This window comes from Chaetodon auriga, chromosome 2 (genome assembly GCF_051107435.1).
Source record: "Chaetodon auriga isolate fChaAug3 chromosome 2, fChaAug3.hap1, whole genome shotgun sequence".
Classification (NCBI taxonomy): domain Eukaryota; kingdom Metazoa; phylum Chordata; class Actinopteri; order Chaetodontiformes; family Chaetodontidae; genus Chaetodon; species Chaetodon auriga.
Genome location: NC_135075.1, coordinates 25,539,073 through 25,561,537, shown reverse-complemented (window position 1 = coordinate 25,561,537; position 22,465 = coordinate 25,539,073). Strand labels below are relative to the sequence as shown.

At 42.8% G+C, this 22,465-nt stretch overlaps 1 protein-coding gene across 3 annotated transcripts in view; it reads left to right on the top strand.

Moving 5' to 3' along the window:
• Positions 1 to 22,465, top strand: part of arhgef10la (Rho guanine nucleotide exchange factor (GEF) 10-like a) — a 105,405-nt gene that overhangs the window by 53,184 nt on the left and 29,756 nt on the right. For all 3 annotated transcript variants that reach the window (XM_076743138.1, XM_076743146.1, XM_076743154.1), the window contains one exon: positions 10,990 to 11,111. In XM_076743138.1, coding sequence (XP_076599253.1) covers positions 10,990 to 11,111 — 122 coding nt within the window. The remainder of the gene's footprint in view (positions 1 to 10,989; positions 11,112 to 22,465) is intronic.

Below are 22,465 nucleotides of genomic sequence, written 5' to 3'. Positions count from 1 at the left end.
CTGGGCTTCATCAATGCGTGCTGTCATCCAGTGGCAAAAACAGACACGGGACTACCGAGGACATTAATCTGCTTATTTGGCCATGATCGCACGCATATTCAACCCACTCATCACCCCAGTCCTCTTTTACCCATCCTTTCCTACTTCCTGTGTCGCCTTGAGCGCTCTTCCTTGTCACACACACTTTATTCTGGGTCTGTTGTGCACGCAGCATGTCTCTCAACACTGCGCTTGTGTGTGGCTCCGATCATATTGTCGCGGCTTCTTATGTCCCAGAGGCCATTGCTCTGAGCATCAGCACAGAAGCATTCAAGGTTTCAGAGGAAGTAACTGGCTATCGGTAGATAAAATGGCACTCAATTAAATGAGTGGCCAGAGATATATTTGTCAATGTTCTATTCTTGGACTTTCCGATTTGAAAAAAAAAAAAAAAAATACCACACAAGGACACACGGGATTCTTCCTCTGTGCTGCTGGCCTGCCTTTCACATGCAGGTGCGTGAAGCACACAGTACATCTGTAGACTCTCCTGTAGAGCTTGCTGTATATGGTTTGTGTCAGAGTGGCATCAAAAACATCAGGCTGAGTGCAAAGGATGCTGCGGCTGCAGTGAAGCGCAGCATCCCCAGCCTTCCGTTGTTGCTCACACCTTTATCAGCAACGCAGCAGGCGTACTGATGAGGACAGGGGCATACTTATAGCATGCGGCTCCCCTCCCCTATGGCTGCTGTTTGGACATGGGCGATATTCAAAACCAAATCATGCAAGTTATCCATCGCTGTCATACGGACCAGGAGCCCCCATGCTGCAGTGTGTGTATGGAGGCCATGAATATCTAATACGAGTCGAGGAGGATAAAATGAACAGAGGAGGATCAAAAGTATGTCATTCTAATTTATTTGGCATTCACTTGGAAAGAGAACAACAAATAAACATTTATTGAATTTTCTCGCTTTCTTAGGATCTTACACCTGTGGAAAACACACCCTGAACACCCTGAAGACAGGGGATAAAATGCTATCAAAATGTAAATACTGCACATTGCTTTCACCCTCGTATTGACTGACTCTATAATGGCACAACTGTCAGCACCAATCTGTCTTTGTCATGCTATCCTACTACCTTTTAGCCTCGAGCGCTTGTCGCAGACGTGATACTCCTCCGTGTCAAGATCAACGTGAAATCTTTGCCTTTCTTTGACTTGGAGAAAAGTTTCAGTTCCATCCACTGATCAGGGGGAATTGACACATCTAAGGCTGCAAGGTTTTAGGCCTTTAGCCAAGACTACTGTCCAGGGCAAGTTACCATGAGAACAACAGTAAAATAAGCTTCGATTCCTCCATCGCCAGCATGACAAGCAGCCAAGTGTAAGAACAAGCTTGGAGGCGCAAGGAAAAGTAATAAAATAGCAAGGGCATGAAATAAAATAAGAATTAGAGAGAAATACAGAAGAGGACTTTTAGGCCAAGTGGAGTAAAGGAGGGGGGGGGATGCGTTACAGAGAAACCCCCGCTGCAGTCAAGAAATCAAACCGTTAAATGATTTCTATATATCAAGCTCAAGACTCATGTTTGTGCAGTGTGGCTGCAGAGAGAATAAAGACCATCTCTCAACTAGAAGACGTGTTGTGCTCAGATATCGATTCACTCATCTTTTGTTAAAATGATTGACAGCGAGTATTTAAACAATTTCAGTGTCTCCTTCATGTCTGAATTATCTGGAAGCGTTCGCACCAAATGAATCTGTATTTTGTGTTCGAGTGAGATCACATATTTACAAAGAACAGAATTTCTATCATGTTTTGCACTTTGATTCACAGAGGAGACGTCACGCTCCTTGACAGTTGTTCTGCTGTACAGATGCAGGTTTTGTTGTTTCACACTATCTCTTCTCTTTTGCCAAGAAGCAATTGTAGTAACTCTCATGTTATGTATCATATAATGCTGCAGTTTTAAAATCCCTGGAGTCCTAACTAACCACAGCCATACATGGAGAGACATAGTGTTGATTGGAACAGAAAAAACCCAGTTCTATTGTGCTGTGTTTCTTTCAAGGCAATCATCCAAGGCCCTTCGCTTTCACCTCCCTCTCGAATGGCTTGTATGAATTTGTCTACATATTCATCGTCCACAGCCCACACAGTGTCAATCTTCTACATCTGCAATCTCATGTCGCCTCACAAGCTGAGGTTAATGGAAATGTTAATCATGATTAGCTAATAAGAGCAGGGAGGTCATATACAAACAGAAAAAGCAGCTTGGTTACATGCACTGATTGGAAAAACATTTTTCAAGTGCATGAAGTGAATGACCTGCCTGTGCTCAGTTCAGACATCCCTTCATTTTTCTAGCTCCTTTTCTTGCATAATGAGGTTGGAGCTTGTTCCAAGTTTTTCATGATACTTCGTGTTCTGTTTGATATGAATAACCAGCTGTACTGCTTATATAATTAGCCTGAGGACACTTTAAGAGAACTTCATGTTACGTTCATGCTAATAAACATTGTGTGTGTATTACCCCGATTCCTGAAGAGTGTAAAACAAATCAAACACAATGTGAATCTCAATTGAAAACAATATAAGAATTTCTATAATGTTGATTTTTGTAAATATCTGCTCATTCTGAATTTGGTGCAGCAACACGTTTCGAACAAGTTGGGGCAGGAGTATTTCAGCAATCGAGCTGGCTAGAAGTGAAGGAGAGAATCAGTTTTTCAGCATCTTTTTGATTTAGAAATCGTCATACTTCAGCTATGTTTCTAAGGTGCTCAGTTTTCATCACCTTGTTGATGCAGGACTTGAATCTTAGATCTTAATCTAGGATAACACCGAGATTTATAACCTCAGATTTAATCCACAGAGTTAATTTCCCCAAGCAGCATTTGTGTTTTTGTTTTAGGGCCGACTAGTAGCATTTCAGTTTTGTCCTCATTTAACTTGAACATTTATTTATTGCAGGAGTCTCTTAAGCTGTAGCATCACTTGGTTCAGCACAGATGTACAGTTGTGTGTCTTCTGCGTAACTACAACAACATCCACCTTCTGTCTCTGTGCCTTAACACTCCACTTTTCAAACTGTAACCCAATCAGTGTCTTTAGCTGCCTATGCATTTTAAAGTACAGATTTTAAATGAAATGGTTGTATGGTTGAATTTAGAAGCAGTAATTCTTCTTTTAAACTGAAAATATTTTAGTTCAAAATAAATGAATAGATTAAACATATGGCGACGTTAACATACCCGTGTTAATAACTCAATTGTAATTTTAAGTCAAAGAACTGTATAATTCCAGGATATCATACCTTTAACCAGTCGCTGGTACTCATTGAAGCCTTCAGTCAAAAAGAAGTGGTAGAGATGAGGGCGGGGTGATGGATTTCATTGAATCCCTTGGGGAAATAGATCAGCACCAACCTGGTCAGGATGACAATTACATGTTAATTGTATTACACCCACACTTTGCCTTCCCATTTAACCAAATGTAATTACAATAAGCGAGTTGTTGATTTAATTTCACGGATGGTGTACTGTCACCGAGGCTTCCTCGTCATTGCAGGCGGAGGCAGGTCTGCCCTGAGACCTACAGTTGAATCAGCATTTCAAACGCACCGAACCATGGTCTTGTTTAGTTTGAAATGGGTGCCGTGCTCCGAAATGTCCCCGAATGGTGGACACCACAGATAGCTAATGTTCTCATGCATGATTTAGTGAGTGATTAGACATCACGAAACTCATTTTCCCAGACCATCTTCACACCAGTGTTTATCCTGTTATCTCCATTTAGAGGAAACACAGCGGTATCCCCCTGCTGTACTTCGTGGCCTTCCCTGTGCCATATGTGTGAATATCAGTGGCTTTTAGAGACATTCCTGTATGCGGCATTAAAGTCCTATCAGTATTGCCCGTTAACAATGCCTTGTTAATGCTATGATGTGTTTTCTGAACGCTTTTGCACCTTGAGCGTTTCCATAAAATTTTGCAGCCCATAGTTGGTGGTGTTTTTCTTTTAAAAAGGTTTAAGTGGAGATTGCTGTACTTTAGCAGGATTTTGAAGCTGCTCTGGTAGTTAGGCTCCACATAATACGATATGGAAGCCAAGCCCGATAAGACACATCCCCAGTAAACAGCATTCGTCACTTTGCGAGTGCACGTGGTGTAGTTATGAGGCCTTGAAATAGAAAGTGAGAATTACCCCACAGTGGTGCTTCACCAGGAGCCCCGGGGTCCATTAATAACCTGGTGTGCCACTGCATTTTTTATGCCTCTCCGAGTGGCCCTACTGTTTCTGAAGGGTCTTCATGAAATAGCCAGAAGCATTGCCTAATTAATGGACTTTCTCACTGCAGAATTAATTGCTTCCTACCATGCAGTCCCAGGCCTTTCAGACGGGGTTAAGGCTGCAGACTTTGATGGCCCTCACAAGAAGAACAAGAGGCTGTCAAATCATGAGAGATTGCTGCCGAGCCGTTGGAGACAGAAGCAGAGGAATGACTCTGGGCAAAGAGAGGGAGATGTTAAGGTTGTGGGAGTATGTGTTTATGTGTGTGTCTATGTGTGTGTAAAGGGGGAGGAGGGGGATGGTTTGGGGGGGTGAAAGGATGATTGAGACAAGCAATCAGCCCCACTGCAGGGAACAGAGGGCAGGCAGGGGGCTGTTGCCTGCTGCTAAGTGTGCTGGTCTTTCTCTTTTTCCCTTGCATGCGGATCAATAGATGAGTGGAGTGCAGCTTGGAGGTTCTGGCACACACTCTGACACGCCTTCTTAATCCACTGCGCGATAACCTGTGCTGTGCCGATGTATACCGCACAGGAGACAAGCGTGGGAGGGCGAGGGGGATGCAAAATTGACCCTGCTGCCCGGGCTTTAGGGGAGACTGCGAGGGCTTTACTTTCATTAGCCCTGAGATTCAGATTTCTTGGTTGCTGTGCTGACTGACTCTTTGCATCTGGTCAAATAACACGAGCTGTTCCTCGTGTAACTTTTTGTTTTGTGCTGCTGTGATGTCCACTCCGTAAAGAAGCCGGAAAGAGTTCCTTTGATAACACTTTTAATATAAACATTCAATAGAAGCCCCCCTTACAAAAAAGACATTCGCTCTATGTGCTGGAAGGATTTTCCCTTAGCCCTAAAATTAATCTGTCAGACAGCAAAGATTATCTCCCTATCTCGCTGTGCTCAAACATGGGAAATGTTTATGATAAGTAAACACTATCACGGATTTAATTAACAGATCCCACACTCGCATTGATCCATGGGAAATATCAATTGCACTGGTGTATTTAATTAGTTTATATCTTTGCCCTTTGTGTCACTGGGGTTGATAGAGCGCCATGCTCTGCAAATTAATCTTCATCAGCAAAAGACTTGAAACAAAAGCATGATTGGAATAAAAAAACGGAGAAACTAAATCTCCCTGCTTAGTATTCTGAGCCTACACCTTCACAAATGATGTTGTTATACATAGTTATTGTACAGTAGCTGAGACCAAGTACACAGTAGATAAAACTGACTTTAACCTTTAGCTTGTGGAACGTCAATGACTGAGATTGCCTTTAGTTAATATTGTAGATAAAAAAACTGCAGCACAGGTAAATGCGACAATACAGATCTTTTTCTTTTTACTCATCGTAGACTGTTACCATAGGAAATAGTTTTTCCTTGTAATAAGATTTTCTCTCTGCAGCATCGTGTTAGTCATGTTTTACATCACCTCCAGATCTTCATGTGTGGTGGACATTGATGCGGAAATGAGCTCAGCTCTACTTTGCTCAGCTGAGTATGAGTTTGACTCATTGTACATGCGGAGAAATTGCAGAACTATCAAGGGGCACTGTTATATATTTAAGCATTTGAAGTCTGTGATAATATTATTAGATTTTGTAACCCCAGTTTTATGAATTATGGTTCGCCAATCCAGTAGTATCCCTCCACAGGCACCACTCGTTTCCCAGATGTGTTCATTCAAACTGACTTTAAATAGAATGTTTTAACACCATTCATTATTGAAGGAGGATATTGTGACTGTGTTGTTGTTGTTTTTTTTATTCAAGACAGAGCAATCCCAGAATTGTTGATGTGTAGGTTTTGTCTCTTCAGAAGGTTTGGTCAAATTTACATCAGAACTGCAACCACACTGGCAGAAGCTGGAAGTTTCTTCTGTATATCCATCCAAGGAGGGTTGAATCTAGGGCAGCTTGACTTGGTTGTAGGAACTTGAAAACGTTTCCCCTCTCATCCAGCACTGCTGAGTCTTGCTTACTCTTTGACTCTCACCACCCACTGGAGCATAACACCGAGCTGATAGCGTACCAACAAGTGCCCAGGCCCAAGAGATGAAGCACAGATATCAGAGGGATACACTTAAAGCTTGCGGATACCCTAACTGGACCTTTGTACAAACAGCCACAAGATCCAGGAAGAACACCAGCACTGCGGGGGGAGAAGAAAAGAAGAACAAACACAACAACAACATCGTCATTCCATACATGTCTGGAGTATCTGAGAAACTCAAGAGGATTTTCGACAAACTCCACATCCCTGTGTTTTTCTAACCCAGCAAAACACTCAGAGACAGAAACTGTTCGACCTGAAAGGACTGCGCAACACAAGAAAAGCAATCTAGTGTATGCAGTCCAATGCAGTGAGGAACATACAGACTTAGGATATCAGAGAAACTAAACAACCATTGATGAAGTACATGGCTCAACAAAGGAGGGCCAACTCCTCAGGCCAGGACTCAGCACTTTACCTCCACCTGAAAGATAAGGGACACTCATTCCAGGACAGGACATATTTTGGACAGGGATGACGGATGGTTTGAGAGAGGAGTGAAGGAGGCAATTTAAGTAAAAATAGAGAAACCATCCCTCAACAGAGGAGGATGTCCACGACACCACTTATCCTCCACCTACAATGCTGTCCTTTCATCCCGTCCCAGGAGATTTAACTTTTCATCGTTGGTCTCATGTGACAAACTTAATGACTGTCGTTCACACTGGCAGGCACACCCAAGTGGTTTTAACGGCCTTGACCGCAGAAGTTAAATACCTGAGACTCCCCTTGAAGCCTCTCGGATGAGGGGGGAAACATGTCAACTTTCCACAACCAAGTCCGGTTGCCCTTGATTCAACCCTCCTTTGATAACCACGACCTGGATGACTTCACAGACATCTCTATATCCAGCATTTTTACCTACTTATTTTGACCTTCTTGCTTTCATGCCAACTAGTTTTCACTCTTTATCAGAATGTGGTGTTCAGGTGTTGCAGCTGACTCAGGTTGGTGGGGGTGTCAGGTGCAGCTGAATCATACCTAGTAGTTTACTGTTTAGTCTTACAATGAATGCACTAAAGATCGCTTCACATCAGTTTGTAAAGGTACTTGTGTTTCTTCCAAAACACAAATCTGTGTTGTTTTTGCTAAATCCTATTTTTTTCAAACACTAATCGAGCTGTCTGCAGTCCTCTGTACTGTGCACTCATTATTAGGCACTAAAAATCAAAAATAGAAGTGGATGTAACTTCAATTCTAAGAATACGGGTATAGCTCTGGAGTAAACCATCTGTTATTGGTTCAATTTGTGCACTCGCTGCCCAATCACATGGTAGCTGGCCCTGTAAAAGCCCATTGCTCTCCTCCCTGTGAGAGAAAAGGCCTAGCTGAGCATGTAATTAGACAACTATGCACATACTAACAGAACTGTTACATCCTGGCAAGTTTAATTTAATGTGAGCCTCAGCATGCGTGTCTTTTCAGTTAGACTCTTTACTGCAGCGTCAGACCGCCCAGGCGAGCCCATGGCCAAGCCAAGCAACAGGAAAATGACGTCTGTGTCTGTGCTCTCTCCAGTCTCTGCAGTTGTTTCGCTGTAGAGTCGTATGATTAGTCCATACAGTGAGCCCGGGTGATGCTCATGACTTCTGTTTTTGTGCCAACTCATTGATATAAATGTTGAGTAACGTGGGACCCAGAGTGCATCACTGCTTTATGCCTCTGATTTGACAGTTAGTTTTTTTATTATCAATTTAATGCAGAGTTTTCCTTATTGATTGCTTCAGTGATGATGTCGACACCAGTGTGAAGCAGTGAATAGACAATTGTGCCAATATTTTTTTTTACAACCCTGGTTCCCCAAAAGCTGTGACGCTGTGTAAAATGTAAATAAAAACAGAATGCAAACAGCCTGTTTACTGACGATGGCTTTACAAAGTGTTCCTGAGCCCATCTGCTAATCTCCTTTATACAATCATGTGTTCACAAAGTGGTGAGCCTCTCTCCATCCTCACTTGTGAATGACTGAGCCTTTCCGGGACGCCCCTTTCACACCCAGTCATGACACTGTCCCCCGTTACCAATGAACCTGATCGCCTGTGGAATGATCCAAACAGGTGAAACATGTTGCTGCATCAAACTCAGAATAAGCAGATATTTACAAAAACCAATGAAGCTGATGAGCTCAAACATTAAATATATTGTCTTTGTGCTGTTTTCACTTGATAATATGTCATTAGAAGGATTAGCAAATTATCACATCCAGTTTTATTTCTGTTTATGTTACTATACATATTTCATAGCATCCTCATCATATGTGTTTTGCAGACCAGGCTTTACATTTGACTCACTGACTGCTGACATGCATAATAACCAGTTCACTCTATTACTAGAAATAAAACTTATGGTTTTGATTTTTATAATACCCGACTGCTGGCTTTAGTGGCTTTGCTGCCGTTTGCTGCTTGTGTCGACACACTTCTGCAATTTGACACTAATTGGTATATATTGGGAGCCACAGTAAAATGCATGTCCAAGGCTTCTGCTTGTAATTACCATTAGGAGGTTGACATGAATGTTTTTTTTTTCCTTTTAGTCAGTAAGTCATATTTATGGTAAATCCAACATGATGTGAATGTATTATGAGGCAGAACTCTCAGGGGGGAAACACAGTAAACACATGAAATAATGTCTTCTTAGTGATAGCTTCATCTCCTACAGTCACTAAAATTAAAGAAGGTTGTTTTCTGTTAATACTTTACATGCTGTGACGTCAAGGAGAAGATGAGCCTGCATACTTGCCTAAATGTGATAAAAGTCAGGTTATTTGTTATTTCCCACAATTCGTGACTAGCCAAAAATATATTAAAAGTGAGAGGGCGAGCGCGGCGCAGCAGCACCTCTCAGGTGTTGTTTTCCTGCGTTTAGGATGAAATTATTTTGTAAATGAAGGAGAGTGACTGTGTGTGTGTGTGTGTGTGTGTGTGTGTGTGTGTGTGTGTGTGTGTGTGTGTGTGTGTGTGTGTGTGTGTGTGTGTGTGTGTGCGTGTGTGTGCGTGTTGAGGTGAGTGGCCTCCGTGTCCCTATTTGGTGCCGTTTTCAATTTAAGTCAGTGCTTGTCATTTGTTCGCCGTTATTCATCATCATTACGACGTGGCAAAGACTGAAGGTTAAGGCTAATTTGTGCTCTCTCATGCTCCCTTTCTCTCTCTGTCCTTCTGTATGTGTCCCACTCGCTCTCTCTGTCTGTCTTTCCATCTCTCTGTACATCTGTCCCTCTTTAAAATTAGCAAGTAGATTCATTTTACTGACTGACAAATTCAGCGAGAGAAGTCAGCCTGCCCAAACGGAACATTATTTATGCTCATCTAATAATTAGCTGAAGAAAGTTGATGATTACTCAGGGGTAAACGAATCCACCGGACCTGCTGCCCCACCCTGCAGCAATCTGCCCTCAATTAAAGTCTTTTAATAAGTGACCTCACACCTCTCTGTATCCTGGCAGGGGCTCAGGAGGGAGCGTCGGCCCACAGGCCAGGCCTCCCACGAAAAAAAAAAAAGAACAGAAATGAATTATTAAAGAACACTGCACAACTTGAGATGACTGTAAATATAAATGACTGAATGATTTAAAACCTTATAATTATCGAGCCCATTCTTCACGGTAACCTTGTTCAAAGCAGGACTTTTTTTAGTCGGTATGAGGTCGTTAAATGGATGAATTATACTGAAATCGCACAATAATTTCTGTCTTTAACATAAAGAAAATGCCTTCTGACAATTGAAATCTCTACATTATGCCATATAGACAATATACACACGCTTAATCATGTTTTATTTCACATATTTTTATTATTGGCAGATGTTTTGATGTATCCAGTGTTGAGATTGTAGGTGAATGAAACTCTTTGTGCTCAAAGGGTCGAAAAGGGAAAAAACACTGAACAAACATTCAAATGCAGCACAAAAGCCGTGGAAAAAAAGGGTAATATCAGACAGCGGTGTCACGTGATGTATCTGTGTAACCAAAATAGAGAAATGAATGCAGTGTTCTCACCTTGCTGCTGACTATAAGCGCACGCTCACCCTGTTGGACCTTAACGCAGCTTATTCCAAGGCAACACATGCAAACAAACCAGGAAGCAAATTTTAGCAAGCTGTTAAATTTCATGCACAATTTAGTTTCCGTAAATTGAAATTTATGATTGCAAAATTACATAATAGGAGTACTTTGGCAGATTTGCCCGGCGCCTTGTCAGAGGTGCACCTGCTGTAAGGCTCAGAGCTGCAAGCGTCGAGATGGCGCATACACCAGGCAAATCCATTACTGCGAGTCAAATCAAGCAGTTGCATTTTTCCTGCTGGGACTGACTCTCACTGTTGATTAAGTGCAGATTTAATCACTGTTGAGACCCTGTGTTGGCAGTACCTGGCCTCGCCTCCTACAACAGGGAATAAGCCTCTGGCTGATTATAACATTCTCATGCTAATAACACCATTCATATTACATACTGTACCTGAGGTAGCGAGATGTCTTTCTGATTATTTTGCTTGGTTTTGACATACTCGCTTGGAGGAGAGTTTACAGCTGGGCTCAACTGCGAGGGTGAGATGCATGCTGTCAATAAGTACAACAACAACACAAGTTGATAAACTACACCAACATGAAGTTTGTATCACCCTCGTGAGACAAACTAAAAAAAGTCTCTCTTTTATTTCAGGTGAAGAGAATTCACCAGGCTGGTTGTGCGGCGAGGACGAAGGGAAGACGACGGCGCCGTTTTGGTGTCCGCTGCTCGCCTGTCACATGCCTGTCTTTGCCACCAAGTCACCAGAGAGAAAGGTAAATCCGCACGACGAGCATTTCTTAGATTTACCGCATGTTCTGAAGCTTCAGAAGATCCAAATCAGATTGACTGTCGTTCAGCAATGACCTGTTTTAAAGGGAAGTCATTTGAATATCATTGTCTCCATATTTGCATGTCATGTGTGTTAATCAAATCAGTGCAATACTAAAGCACACACACACACTTTCACACATAAAGGTGCGAGACATGACAGGATTCGCTCACTATTTGTGATCAATGCAACACAGCTAGTAGACCATACCTGAGCCTGTAGGTGTGGACTGTATGGATAACTTCTAAACAATCACAGCACTGCATATAATTTGATATTGCATGTTTATATTTCATGCAGTGTTATAAAAAATCGTGATACAGTTACATGTAAATTCAATGGAGAAACCACTTGAATATAATATAATTGCACAAAAAAGGAATATCTGTAAATAACACTGTGAATTAAATACCCGACAAATCAAGGTACTTATTCACCTTTATGCAAAAATCGTACATTTATTACAGCAAAAAGCACTCCTGATGATTCATTTGTCAGGAATAAGGCAAAAACCTCTGATAGCTGACATATGTATAACACCTCATAGTGCTCAACCATATCTGGTCACAGTTTGGATGAAAGCTTGTAAATGTATAACTCTGTTTAATAAATTAAATTCAAAACCAAATGAACTACATTACATACAATAGAAATATAAAACTGAACTGTCTGTTGGCTCATGTCATGACAGTGCGCCTCCCAGGAGTGAAGAACTTAGCTTGCTGTTATCAGTGTCCTTTAATTAACAACAACACTAATACTGTAACTATTAGTAACTCATGAAGTATCTCAGAATAAATAATGGAGGAGATGACACTCATCTTCCTGTTGCTGTCAGTTTAAAGTTTCAGATCGTCGGCATCTTTCTGAGCTCGTGATTTGTACTAGATCTTGACACGTTCAATGTTTATAGACTGGCAGTGTTTACACTCGGGATGCAAAGTGCCTTCCTTTGGATCAATCTGTCAAAGCGATTTGACTCTCACTGACGCTTCCTCTGAAGCAGCCATTAGTCCACAGTGGGCCTGGAATCTTTATTTTAATGAAGAATTTGTCGAAGGAGATCATAGTGCCATTTAACACCGTCATTTCCCATTGAAGCCAATCAAAGCCCGCTTGCCTTGCCCTAACAGCTAAAAATACATTGTCCCAGTGATGATCTCACTCAAAAATACCTAGGCTGTTGAAATTACAAGGTGACACGAGAGCATCCCCTCAAGATGCTGGCTGAAGAATTTCGATCAATACAAGCTGTTAAGACCTAGAAGCCTCCGATAGATCAAATGGTCAGCACAGGTGAGAGATAGACTAAAAGGGTTTCAGAAGTGGTACGAAATCAATTTGCAGGGGCTGAAATATTATATTTCCAACCACATTTTCTATTGCAATAATGTGGTTACGGGTCTTACTGAGCAAGGTATGAGGTGGGGGGAGCCAAATTACCATGGCCACCAGGGGAGGATGTTATAAAGTGATCATGCAATTATCTTAATGGCTGCGGGACACCCAAGCATAAATCAATGTTCCAACATTAGATTAAGACCTTTACGCCAACCATAGTCTGCTAGCCATGCGGACGAGAGAGGAAGGTGAGTCGGAAAACAGCAGCTGGAAGTGCTGAAAGTGTAGCCTTGACACGGTGGGGGTGGGAGGGGGGATTTCCCCATAGATCTCACCGACGTTCTGGAGTATTCTGCAAAAGTGTTACACCTGGCTGGAAGCGGAGCCAAGTCAATTAATATATTTTGAGCTAGTGGGACCCCGCAGTCTCTGAGGATCTGCTCATATTCTCCACAAACAAATGAAGCACCTGAGCACGCCAGCGAAGGGCACGGCGGCCGTGTCAGTCACGAATGTGCTTCACCATGAAATTGTTTCATGTGACTTTATTTTCTGAGGGCCATCAAATTGAGCACGTATGTTGTTGCCCTAAAGAGCTGCGACGGCCGCTCGTGTTATTAAGGCTAATGGGTGATCGCGGAGAGGGAAACGTTTATACTTGCATTGCTGTGTGTGCAAGTTTATGTTGTGTGTTTTCCTGCCTCTGTGCATGTGCTTGAGTTGCATATTTCTCTGTATGTGTCTGACCATATGCTGTAGCTGTGCACTTCTGTGCATCATAAGAATGGCTATGTGATAGGAATGGGGGCCCGGGTATCAGAAAGCTGAAGAGGTAAGCAGTAGTATTTCTTTCCCTTTTTTGACTAAAGAGAAGGTAGCATTAAATGGAGTGACTTTAAGTCCTTCATGCAGAGCAGACTATGATTAGGGGCTTAACTCAGCAGCAGCCCCCCTCTCCCTCTCTGTGTCTCCATCTTTGCCTCAGCCACTGCCTCTGGGACACACACGCCTCTCTGTGCCAAAGCTCCGCAGCATCTCTTTCTCCAGCTCTTGCAGCTTCTCTTGGCAGTCTGAGTTACAGTGAGTAGAAAGGATGAAGAAAAGGAGGCAAAAAAAAAAAGAAATCCCAGATTAAAAGAGATGTGGCCGAAGGGGCCAAAGCCATTTCCTACAGAAAATAAAGTTCTAAAGCAGCGTAGCATGAACAACACGCACAGGTCACCTCAGGGAGCTCAGCCCACTGCTGGCTGTGTGCCGCTCTGTGCGCCCCGGTCCACACGGTGGGAGCTGGAGAGGGCTACTGGGCGAACTCGTTAGGCACCGGAGATAAACCTTATCGCAAGTCTGCTGAGTGAGAACAGCGGGGGCAGACTGAGTCCTCTCAATTTATCTCTTTCACTTTCTCCCTCTCTCTCTCTTTCTCATTCGCACACACACACACACACACACGCACATTCGCAGCAAATCAGGTGCTATCTTGGTTAATAGACAAACCACATTCTGATGGTCCGTGTTATTTAAAGAGTCGGTGCACGCTCTGTTTCGGTGCCCTCTCTGCCATTTTGAAAGATGAAACAGAGCAGATTTGGCAGTTGGCCCAATGGGAGGCTGTGGGGTAGTCGGGTTAAGGGATTAATAGGAGACACTATAGCAGAAAGGGTAACAGCTGAACCAGATTTCTATACAGTACAATCAGCTGTCAAATGGAACCATTAATACCGTTTTCTGCTCAAGTGGCATGTTGGTGGCTGGTGTCGATCTTAACAGGATTGACGCCTTTAATTATTTCAGATAAATAGATGAAATATCAGCTCGGAGTCTTTGACTGTTGTCTGTCTTCGGTGCACTGATGTGATGCTAGCATTCAGCACTGCGCCAAAACAAACCAGCGCAAATATGTTGACAAATATGTTGTCCACCAATAGTGATCATGGAGGAAAAATGCTAAACTAAAGCTTGCTTCATCTTTTCAAACTGTGGCTCTTTCGTGGTTTATGTAATGCCAATTGAAGAGTTTTGGGTTACAAGTTGGACAAAATAAGCAATTTGAAGATGTCACCTCAGGCTCTGATCATCTGCGATGGACACTTTATAGACTGAATATAAATCAACAGTGAAAACAATAGTTAGCTGCAGTCTTCAGTGAACACTTGGCCTTTCGTGTTGACTGTCAGCTGACTCTCCCAGATGCAGTGAAAAATGTACTTTTTTTGCACTCAAAGCTTTAACAGAGGCCTTCTGTTGGCGTGGATTGTGACTGTCGACGCTACAGTAGCGTGTTGTCTAGAACTTAACCGAGCCGGACAACCACCGTTCCTTTCATCTCCCTGTTTGACTGTATGAACAGAGGTTCAGCTCTTTCTTTCAGTTCCGTCCAGCAGGCTGTGTTAGTCTGAAGCCTGGAAACTAATAATGGATGCATTTATGAAACCCAATAATCTGACAGCTCAGCAAGCTGTAAAACAACATTTGATGGCGTCACATAGTGCATTGGGAGCTGAATGGCTTAAATTATCTGCCTGTCTCTATCTAGGACACATGTTTCCCTCTGCTCTGTTTTTCTGTACGTGTTCATTCAGCAAAGCTCTGAAGTAGACCAATGCCTGGTTCTTGTCCTCATCTAAACATTCACAAAGAGGTGCATGCGCATACCGTGTATGCAGTATTTTACGGTGAGGGGACAGGAATCCCGAGGCCGCATAATGATTCACAAATGCCTCATATCTCCTCCAGTAGGAAAGCACCTCTTCCTCTGCTACTCTAAAAGGTTCTTAAAGATCCGAGGCTACAAAGACTTTCGAAATAGTAAAGGGACATGTTTCCAGACTCCGTTTATGAGGCATTAGGCTAGGACAGGGTTGAGGAAGGCTGCTATGCCAGAGCTCTCATAATACCTTGGGGGATTTCATCATGTATGCTTTGAAGTGCGGAATGACAAACTGGAAAAGGGTTTGGGCTGCATCAGGGTTAGCTTCCTTTCTCTTTTTCTGAGAGGATTAGCTTCTGTGTCTCAGCTCAGAAAACCGCAAAGCCTGGCCACATCTCAGCCCTAATACACCCCACAAGTTTACATAGATCACACAGATCATAATTATTTATTTATGTACTTAAGTATGTCTTTTTCCTTTTTGGAGTGGGTGTGATTCGATCTTGAAATCCATTAAACATGTTAAAGGTCATTTTCTGTCTTTGTCATCTGGTGAGATTGCACTGTACCTGGTCGCTGGGGTCAGTGCTTGTTTACCGGACTGGCTGGTGCTTTTGAGGTCATGTTGTGCATTTCCCTCTCATTCGCTGTGTCATCCATCTTCCCTGCTGATGGAGTGATAAGAGAGCAGCACTGTGCATTCAGCGAGCCACATGAAAGTGGCTGCATGTACAGAAAATTAGCTTGTTGAGCGCCTTCCCTGGCAACAGCATATACACTGTGTTCATGGCTACGCTCATGGTCTGGTGTCTGGTGAATGACTGATTTACGAACGTAATGACTCAAAGCTCTTACAGCCAAGATGAAGGAAAGGGCTCAGTGTGCTGTGTGTGTGTGTGTGTGTGTGTGTGTGTGTGCGTGCGTGTGTGCGTGCGTGTGGCACAGCACAGATGAGATTCTATGTTATGAAATATGGATTAAAAACAGACAGGACAGTGTGAAAAAGGGGCCTTTCCTTGCCTCCCTGATGATTTATTACCCCCCAGTATGTTTTTTATTCTAATTTTTTGAGGTGAAGTCTTCCAGTTGACACCTTACACAATGCTTCCCCCTCTGTTTTTCTTGAAGGTCGTTTGCTGCCTTTCAGAGCAGCAGATATCAGCCACCACCTCTCTGATTTGTCGAGAATAGACGCCACAGCATGGATTAAAAGCTCGTTCTAACCAGAGATCCACCGGGGCGTAGCAGCTCCCTTCCTAACTCTGCAGTAATATCCTTCTGGCAAACAGAAAAACACAAACAGTGGGATGCGCATGTGCTTGAGACTGTTTGAGAGAGCACACCGTTCTCTCTCAGACCTGACCCTCGTCAAGATCCTTTTTCTTTGCTTATTACACATTGTGTATAATCTGCAGTATGCAGGCTTTTCTGTGACTGTCAGGGTCAAATGAATCACGATGATCACCAACAATGCTGACTGTGCTGTGATCTGTTTCTCTACTTGGCTTCGTCGTCATTTCCACAAATGATGCTCAAATCTTTTGCCAGTATGCCATCAGTGGCTACCCACCAGCCTTTTAATTTAGGGGACATGATTTCCACTTTGCCTCGATTTAAACCTAGAAAGCAGCGGGTTCATAAACAGAACATGACTTTCAGCATGATGGTTGGTTTTTAGGTTTTGGAGACTACATTTTATAGCAATAAATGCACGGCAGATAGGAAGCATCATGCTGGTGTTTTCATGCTGAAGACATCAGCATCATCAGCACTGCTACCAAAACCAACAGGTGCTGTCTGCAGTATTGGATCCACAGATGCTAACATATTGGCATATTCTGTAAACCTGCTTCTGATGGTTTTTGCAAGCTGCTCTCTGTAGAGGTGTATTTACTGTGGAACTCAGTACAGCATATCTCCTGATCAATTTTTATTTGATGAACTGTGTTTTTTGCATTACACTCAGCGTCACTCTCAGAGAAACACAACTCGCATCAAATCTAGTTGTGACTTACGGAGCCATTCCTAGAAGCGCTTAAAAGATGCTTTTAAGACAGCACCACCGTTCTCTCCAGAAAAACAGCAGACCACTGCTGTTCATCCTCTGGGTTCAGACGGGGCAGACAAGCTTTTGGCATGCAGAATATGAGAATGCAGGAGGAAGTGTCAATCTAATTTCTCTGTGTGAGGCTGGATCACAGCAGACCTGTCCCTGGAACTGATACGACTTGGCCCCTCTGGTCAGCGCAGCTCGGCTCAGGAAAACCCAACTCCAGACACAGCAAACTTGTCACTGTCACAGATACAGGGGACAGTGACAGCACACAAGCTCTGACTGCTTAACACTCCCGATCAAAGAGGACCTCTCGCTGAGGTCAGGGCAGAAGTCAAACTTTGGCATTCTCGGAGAACAACTCTGCTGGAGTTGTGACAGTTTCCAACATCTTGGCTAATGTACCAGGAGTGTACAGAGGTCAGGCTTTCTTCTTTGTAGATCTGGATCTACTCTGCGAGGGCAAAGTAGCATCAGCAGTCAAGTTTATTGAACTCTAGAAATGGTTAGAAGGTACTTTCGAGCTAAAAGGAGGGAGCGACTGGCAGCTGTGAGACCTCCCTCTGCAATCAGTTTCAGTTCTTTGTCAGCAGCAAACAATGATACAAGAACTGCATTCATAAGCACCTGTGAAATGAATGTGAAGACTAGAAGCTTCACACAAAGATGCTTATTAGATATGTTTTCTTATATAGTAGATGATATTGCTGGCAACATGAGAGCATAGAGCGGTTATATTATGAATGGCTGCCGTGCTTGCCAGCCTTTTCTCCCTGCCACTCATTGGCCCGGACAACAATACGGGTTGTGCAGGCAGCACGGTAGGCAGCAAAGTTGCTGCTGTGTGTGTGTGTGTGTGTTGAAATGAAGAGAGGTGTATTGAAATAAACAGGGCAAATACCCAAGAAGCTGTGTTAGCATCAGCATGCTAATATAGTCATGTCATATTACATCCTGTATGCCGAAGCTTTTAATTAATTTCCTAAAAATGTGGGATTTTTAATTTGCTGCCGTAATGAAGGGATCAAGGTGGTTTTATAACTGCTGAGTCAGGTTTTCACAGGGTGCACTAATGAGATTCGTTCACTGGGTGTAAGTTCAGTTTGCGTATGATGATTTACATGGTAATTACATAGTAGTTACATGCTTTGCGCCGCTCACTCTTTCCTTTTCCCCTCATTACGCTCCTTGCCTGTAGAGGGCAGGGCATTGCCTGTGTATATCTATATAAACAGAGGAGACACGCCCACCGCTTGACAGCGAGGTCATTTGCGTAGGGCCTGATCCGTTGCTGTGACAGTTAACATACTAATTACAGGGAATCATAGACACTCTAGCAATGCCTCAGAGTAGAGTCCCCTCGTCTTTGGCCCTGGGTTTCTGCTCACTCTGTACTTGTCAAGATAGCATGCAGGAACAAATTATGTACCCAGAAGGGAAATCCTGCAGATCTGCTAAATGTGCTAATTCGGTCACATTCTTCCTCTGTGATTATACATCAATGTGGAGAGGACGATAGGCAAAAACTGCATCAATTCAAAAGGAAACGGAAGAAAGCCCTCTCTCCTCTTTGATTTCCTATTGTGCCAAAGCAGTCCTGTCTGTTGCAGTGATATGTTCTCCCCTTATTCTCTGTTCTGCTAATTAGTCTTCCTGTTACTTGCTTTCAAGACACGAACAACTACCACTCTGAATGCTGCTTAATTTATTGTTGTTGGCCGGTGTTAAGAGATTTAAGGACAGGTTGTCTTTACCTTCTGCTCTCTTTTAAAGTGGCCACAAATGTGAACTTTTTTGTGGTTTCTAAAGTGTTTCCAGACTATTTAATTGCTGTATGTTGAGTCTAATGAGTTGACTTCATATTTCGGTTTTTGGTTCTGTTATGAAATGGCAACTCTTCGGTTGTTCAGTACAAGAAAATCATGGCTAAAAAATAAAACATTTGTTTTAAAATATCAAAATGCAGGCTTGAAACAAAGGGCCTTAAGTGTGCTGGTAAAACAACCAGATTAGTATTTGTGAAACAGTTGTGATTTGTGCTTGTCTCATGTTATGCCAAACAGGCCACCATAGAATTAGGATCCAAGGATTGTAAGGGGTAGATTCAAATTTGGGTGGTGCTCCTTGATGTGCAGAGCTTCCTTGGCAAAACTAGCTGCAACCACCACATGGCGAGGACCGAGCTGGCACCAGAGCTCCCTTTGTTCTGCGCTTCCTGCCATCTGATATTAAGGATTATAGAAAGCTTTGTCCACTCTTGTGCCCAGGGTTTCATCTAGGACCCCATGTTGACAAACAGTTGTGTCAGATTCTGTCTTTGAGGTGTGAAAAGATCGCTCATCCAAAGCTTGTCTGGGCCCTGTGCGGGTGTCTCCTGTCTCTGGCAAAAGGGAAGCGAAGATGGAGGAAGTGATTGACTACATAGAGAAGTTTTGGCCCCTATTCCTCCTTTGAACCCATTAATGCAGGGGCAGTACGCTGCTTTCATCCAGAGCTGGAACTGCCATGGCCGCAGGATCAGCGGTGTGTGTGTGTGCGTGTGTGTGTGTGTGTGTGTGTGAAGAGGGGGCATAGCGACACAGCGAATTTGCATCACATTTGTTGGGCGTGTTGCAATCGTTCAGCTAGGAGCGGTGAAGGACACGAGGAAGAAAATCTCAGTCGAGTCATGAATATGAGTTTGTGATGTCCTACCAATGTCAGGCTGTGGCTCTGAGCAGTGATATGCAAAACCACTCTCCAACTTCATTCCACTTATTGCTGATATGATCTGTGGCATAGCCAGGGGAGACAGGGAATCGTTACTGTACAGACAGTGGTTATTAAATTGAGGGAAATGTCCTGAGCCGGTTTTAATAATAAGCTGATAGTCATATGGTTTTGCCGCGAGCCCTAAACACCTCTAAAGGACCTGATACAGGCCTATCAAGAGTTAAACATCAGACTGTCTACTCAGCCCTCTCGTGCAGATGGTTTAATCTTATTGTCTTGAAATGACTTTGAATATTCTGAACGTAACGCAGGCCTGCAAGCACAGCAGGTGGTTGGCCCTTTGATCTCTGCGTGTAGATGCTGGTGGAATTTAAATCGCAGGGTGACATCCAGCTCATGAAATCATAACATGAACAGTAAGTTTCAACTTTGATCCTGTTGTCCTTTTGTATTAGATTCGTTAGAGACTATGATGCATTGGAAAACAGATAATGAGCAAACAACATTTTGCTGTCCCGGTGCGCTTGTGTCATGAGTGTGCATGTCCACGAGCAATGTGTGCATAAGGGCTTATGCAGCATAATAAACACTGTGCTGTGTATACATGCTGTTGCCAGCTTCAGGATCGTTTTTGAAGATTTGCTGCATTGCTTCATACAGACCAGTGTTTCTGTTATTTAGCGTATGCTTGATGATGTAAATGGGATTGACAAAATAATGTTAACACCTGTCAGTACAGCACAATACTGTTCAACAGCATCACAACCTACAGCCTCCAAAGAGTTCAACAAAAACAAACAAACAAACAAAAACAGGGCAGTTATATTAAATTGAATTGCTTTAAGTTTTAGTGAGTAAACTGAGTGTTTTTATCTTGAGTGTCGTGTTACATGAATAATTCATTTTGCATTCTAAAATATATGAAATGCCTTCGAGTTTTGATCGGGGTCGCTTTTCTTATATCTTTGTAGCTATCGTTGTGTCCAGCTTCACTGCCTATTTATTACCAGAAGTGCACCATTTAGTTGAGTGCCCTGTTTGCCCAAAGCATAAAATGCGTACATTGTACGTGCCCTCAAAAAGTCTGACGGCGGAACAAAGCAATGTGTTGTTGTCCCTAATGTTCTCTACGTTTTGCTAAAATGTCAGAAATTACCTTTATGCACACTACACCTGTCAGTCATACTGCAAAATAATATGATGCAAGTGTGTGAAATCCTGATTTATTTCTTACTGTTGAGCTGTGGCCCCCAACCTTTTTGGCTTGTGAACCCTTGAAATTCTCAAACTGGCAAGACTCCGGTCAGCGGCAGCCTCCAGCTATTGAAGCATAGCCTGCAATTAAGGTCTCATTTTAGGGCACTTAGCTTTTTTTCAGAGTGAGGTGTATTGACCCTGTAATCCTGGTAATTTGAGTCAGAAAATTGTAGCATGCTTTCACCCTATGCAGATGACATGTTGTGTCTCTAGTGGCCCTCCTCCTTCTCTTTAACTCTGGTCAGTCATCCTAATTGAACATTTGCTAAACGTCACCTTTTTCCTTTCTTCTTTTGAGATCTCACCGGCTGTTTTTCAGTTTTTCCGCAGACCTTTTGTGGTTTTGTGGTCCAGTTACATTAGAACATTTTCCCATTCTTTATTACATTTATTACACCGTAAATATAAATGACCTCTTCACGTAGTATTTCTAGGTAAGGTGATCAAAAACTGTAAAAAATAAAGGAAAAAAAATGGGGCTGATCCTGTGTTCTTCCTTCTATGTTGACTGTTGTCCATATGTGCAGTGGCTCGAGTATATTAGCCAGTAGAGGGGAATTTAACTGTGAGTTAGTCAATCAGCTGCAGAACATAAGTCTGTAGCATAGCATTGCAAACAAACCTGTTAGAGTGACGCAGCATGCTGACATAAAAGGTCAAATCAAGACCAAACACAGTTAACAAACTCAGCATCCTTTTCATTTTAGCAATGACGAACCGCCACCCTTCATCAGAGCTTGCCTTCTTGATAACCTGAGCAACAACTCTGCAAAATCTCTCATGTTAGTACCTTGTTTAGTGTGCATTACCTGTAGCAGTGCACTGGATGTAAGTAATTTCAGATTGACTGGCAATTCACTGTGGCTGTCCTGCCTGTAGCCTAAGGCAGAGGGGTTGCAGTGGGGAGGGAGCGCCAACACCAGTCAATTACCAGTTAATAAACAGTGGAAGTTTTCTATTAGTGCTTGTTAGTGCGTGTAAAAGATTGTTGGTATGTGGAATTGGGGGAAGGCACTGTGACTATGGAATGAGAAAAAAAACAAAACAAAACAGCCATATTTTCTGTCCCTGGTTCTAATATACATCGCACAGTTCTCTGTGCGCATGCCGTTTATGGAGATAATATTTGTTATTTGATTTTCAGCAGGCTGTACAGTGCAATATATAGTATTTGCAAGCTCATTTTTTCTTTTGAACGATCCAGAAGTGTGTGCTCAGGAGTTTCGCCTTAATGCAGTTTTTCATAAGTGGCTATAGAGCATCCTTCCAATAAAGAGAATCCATTACA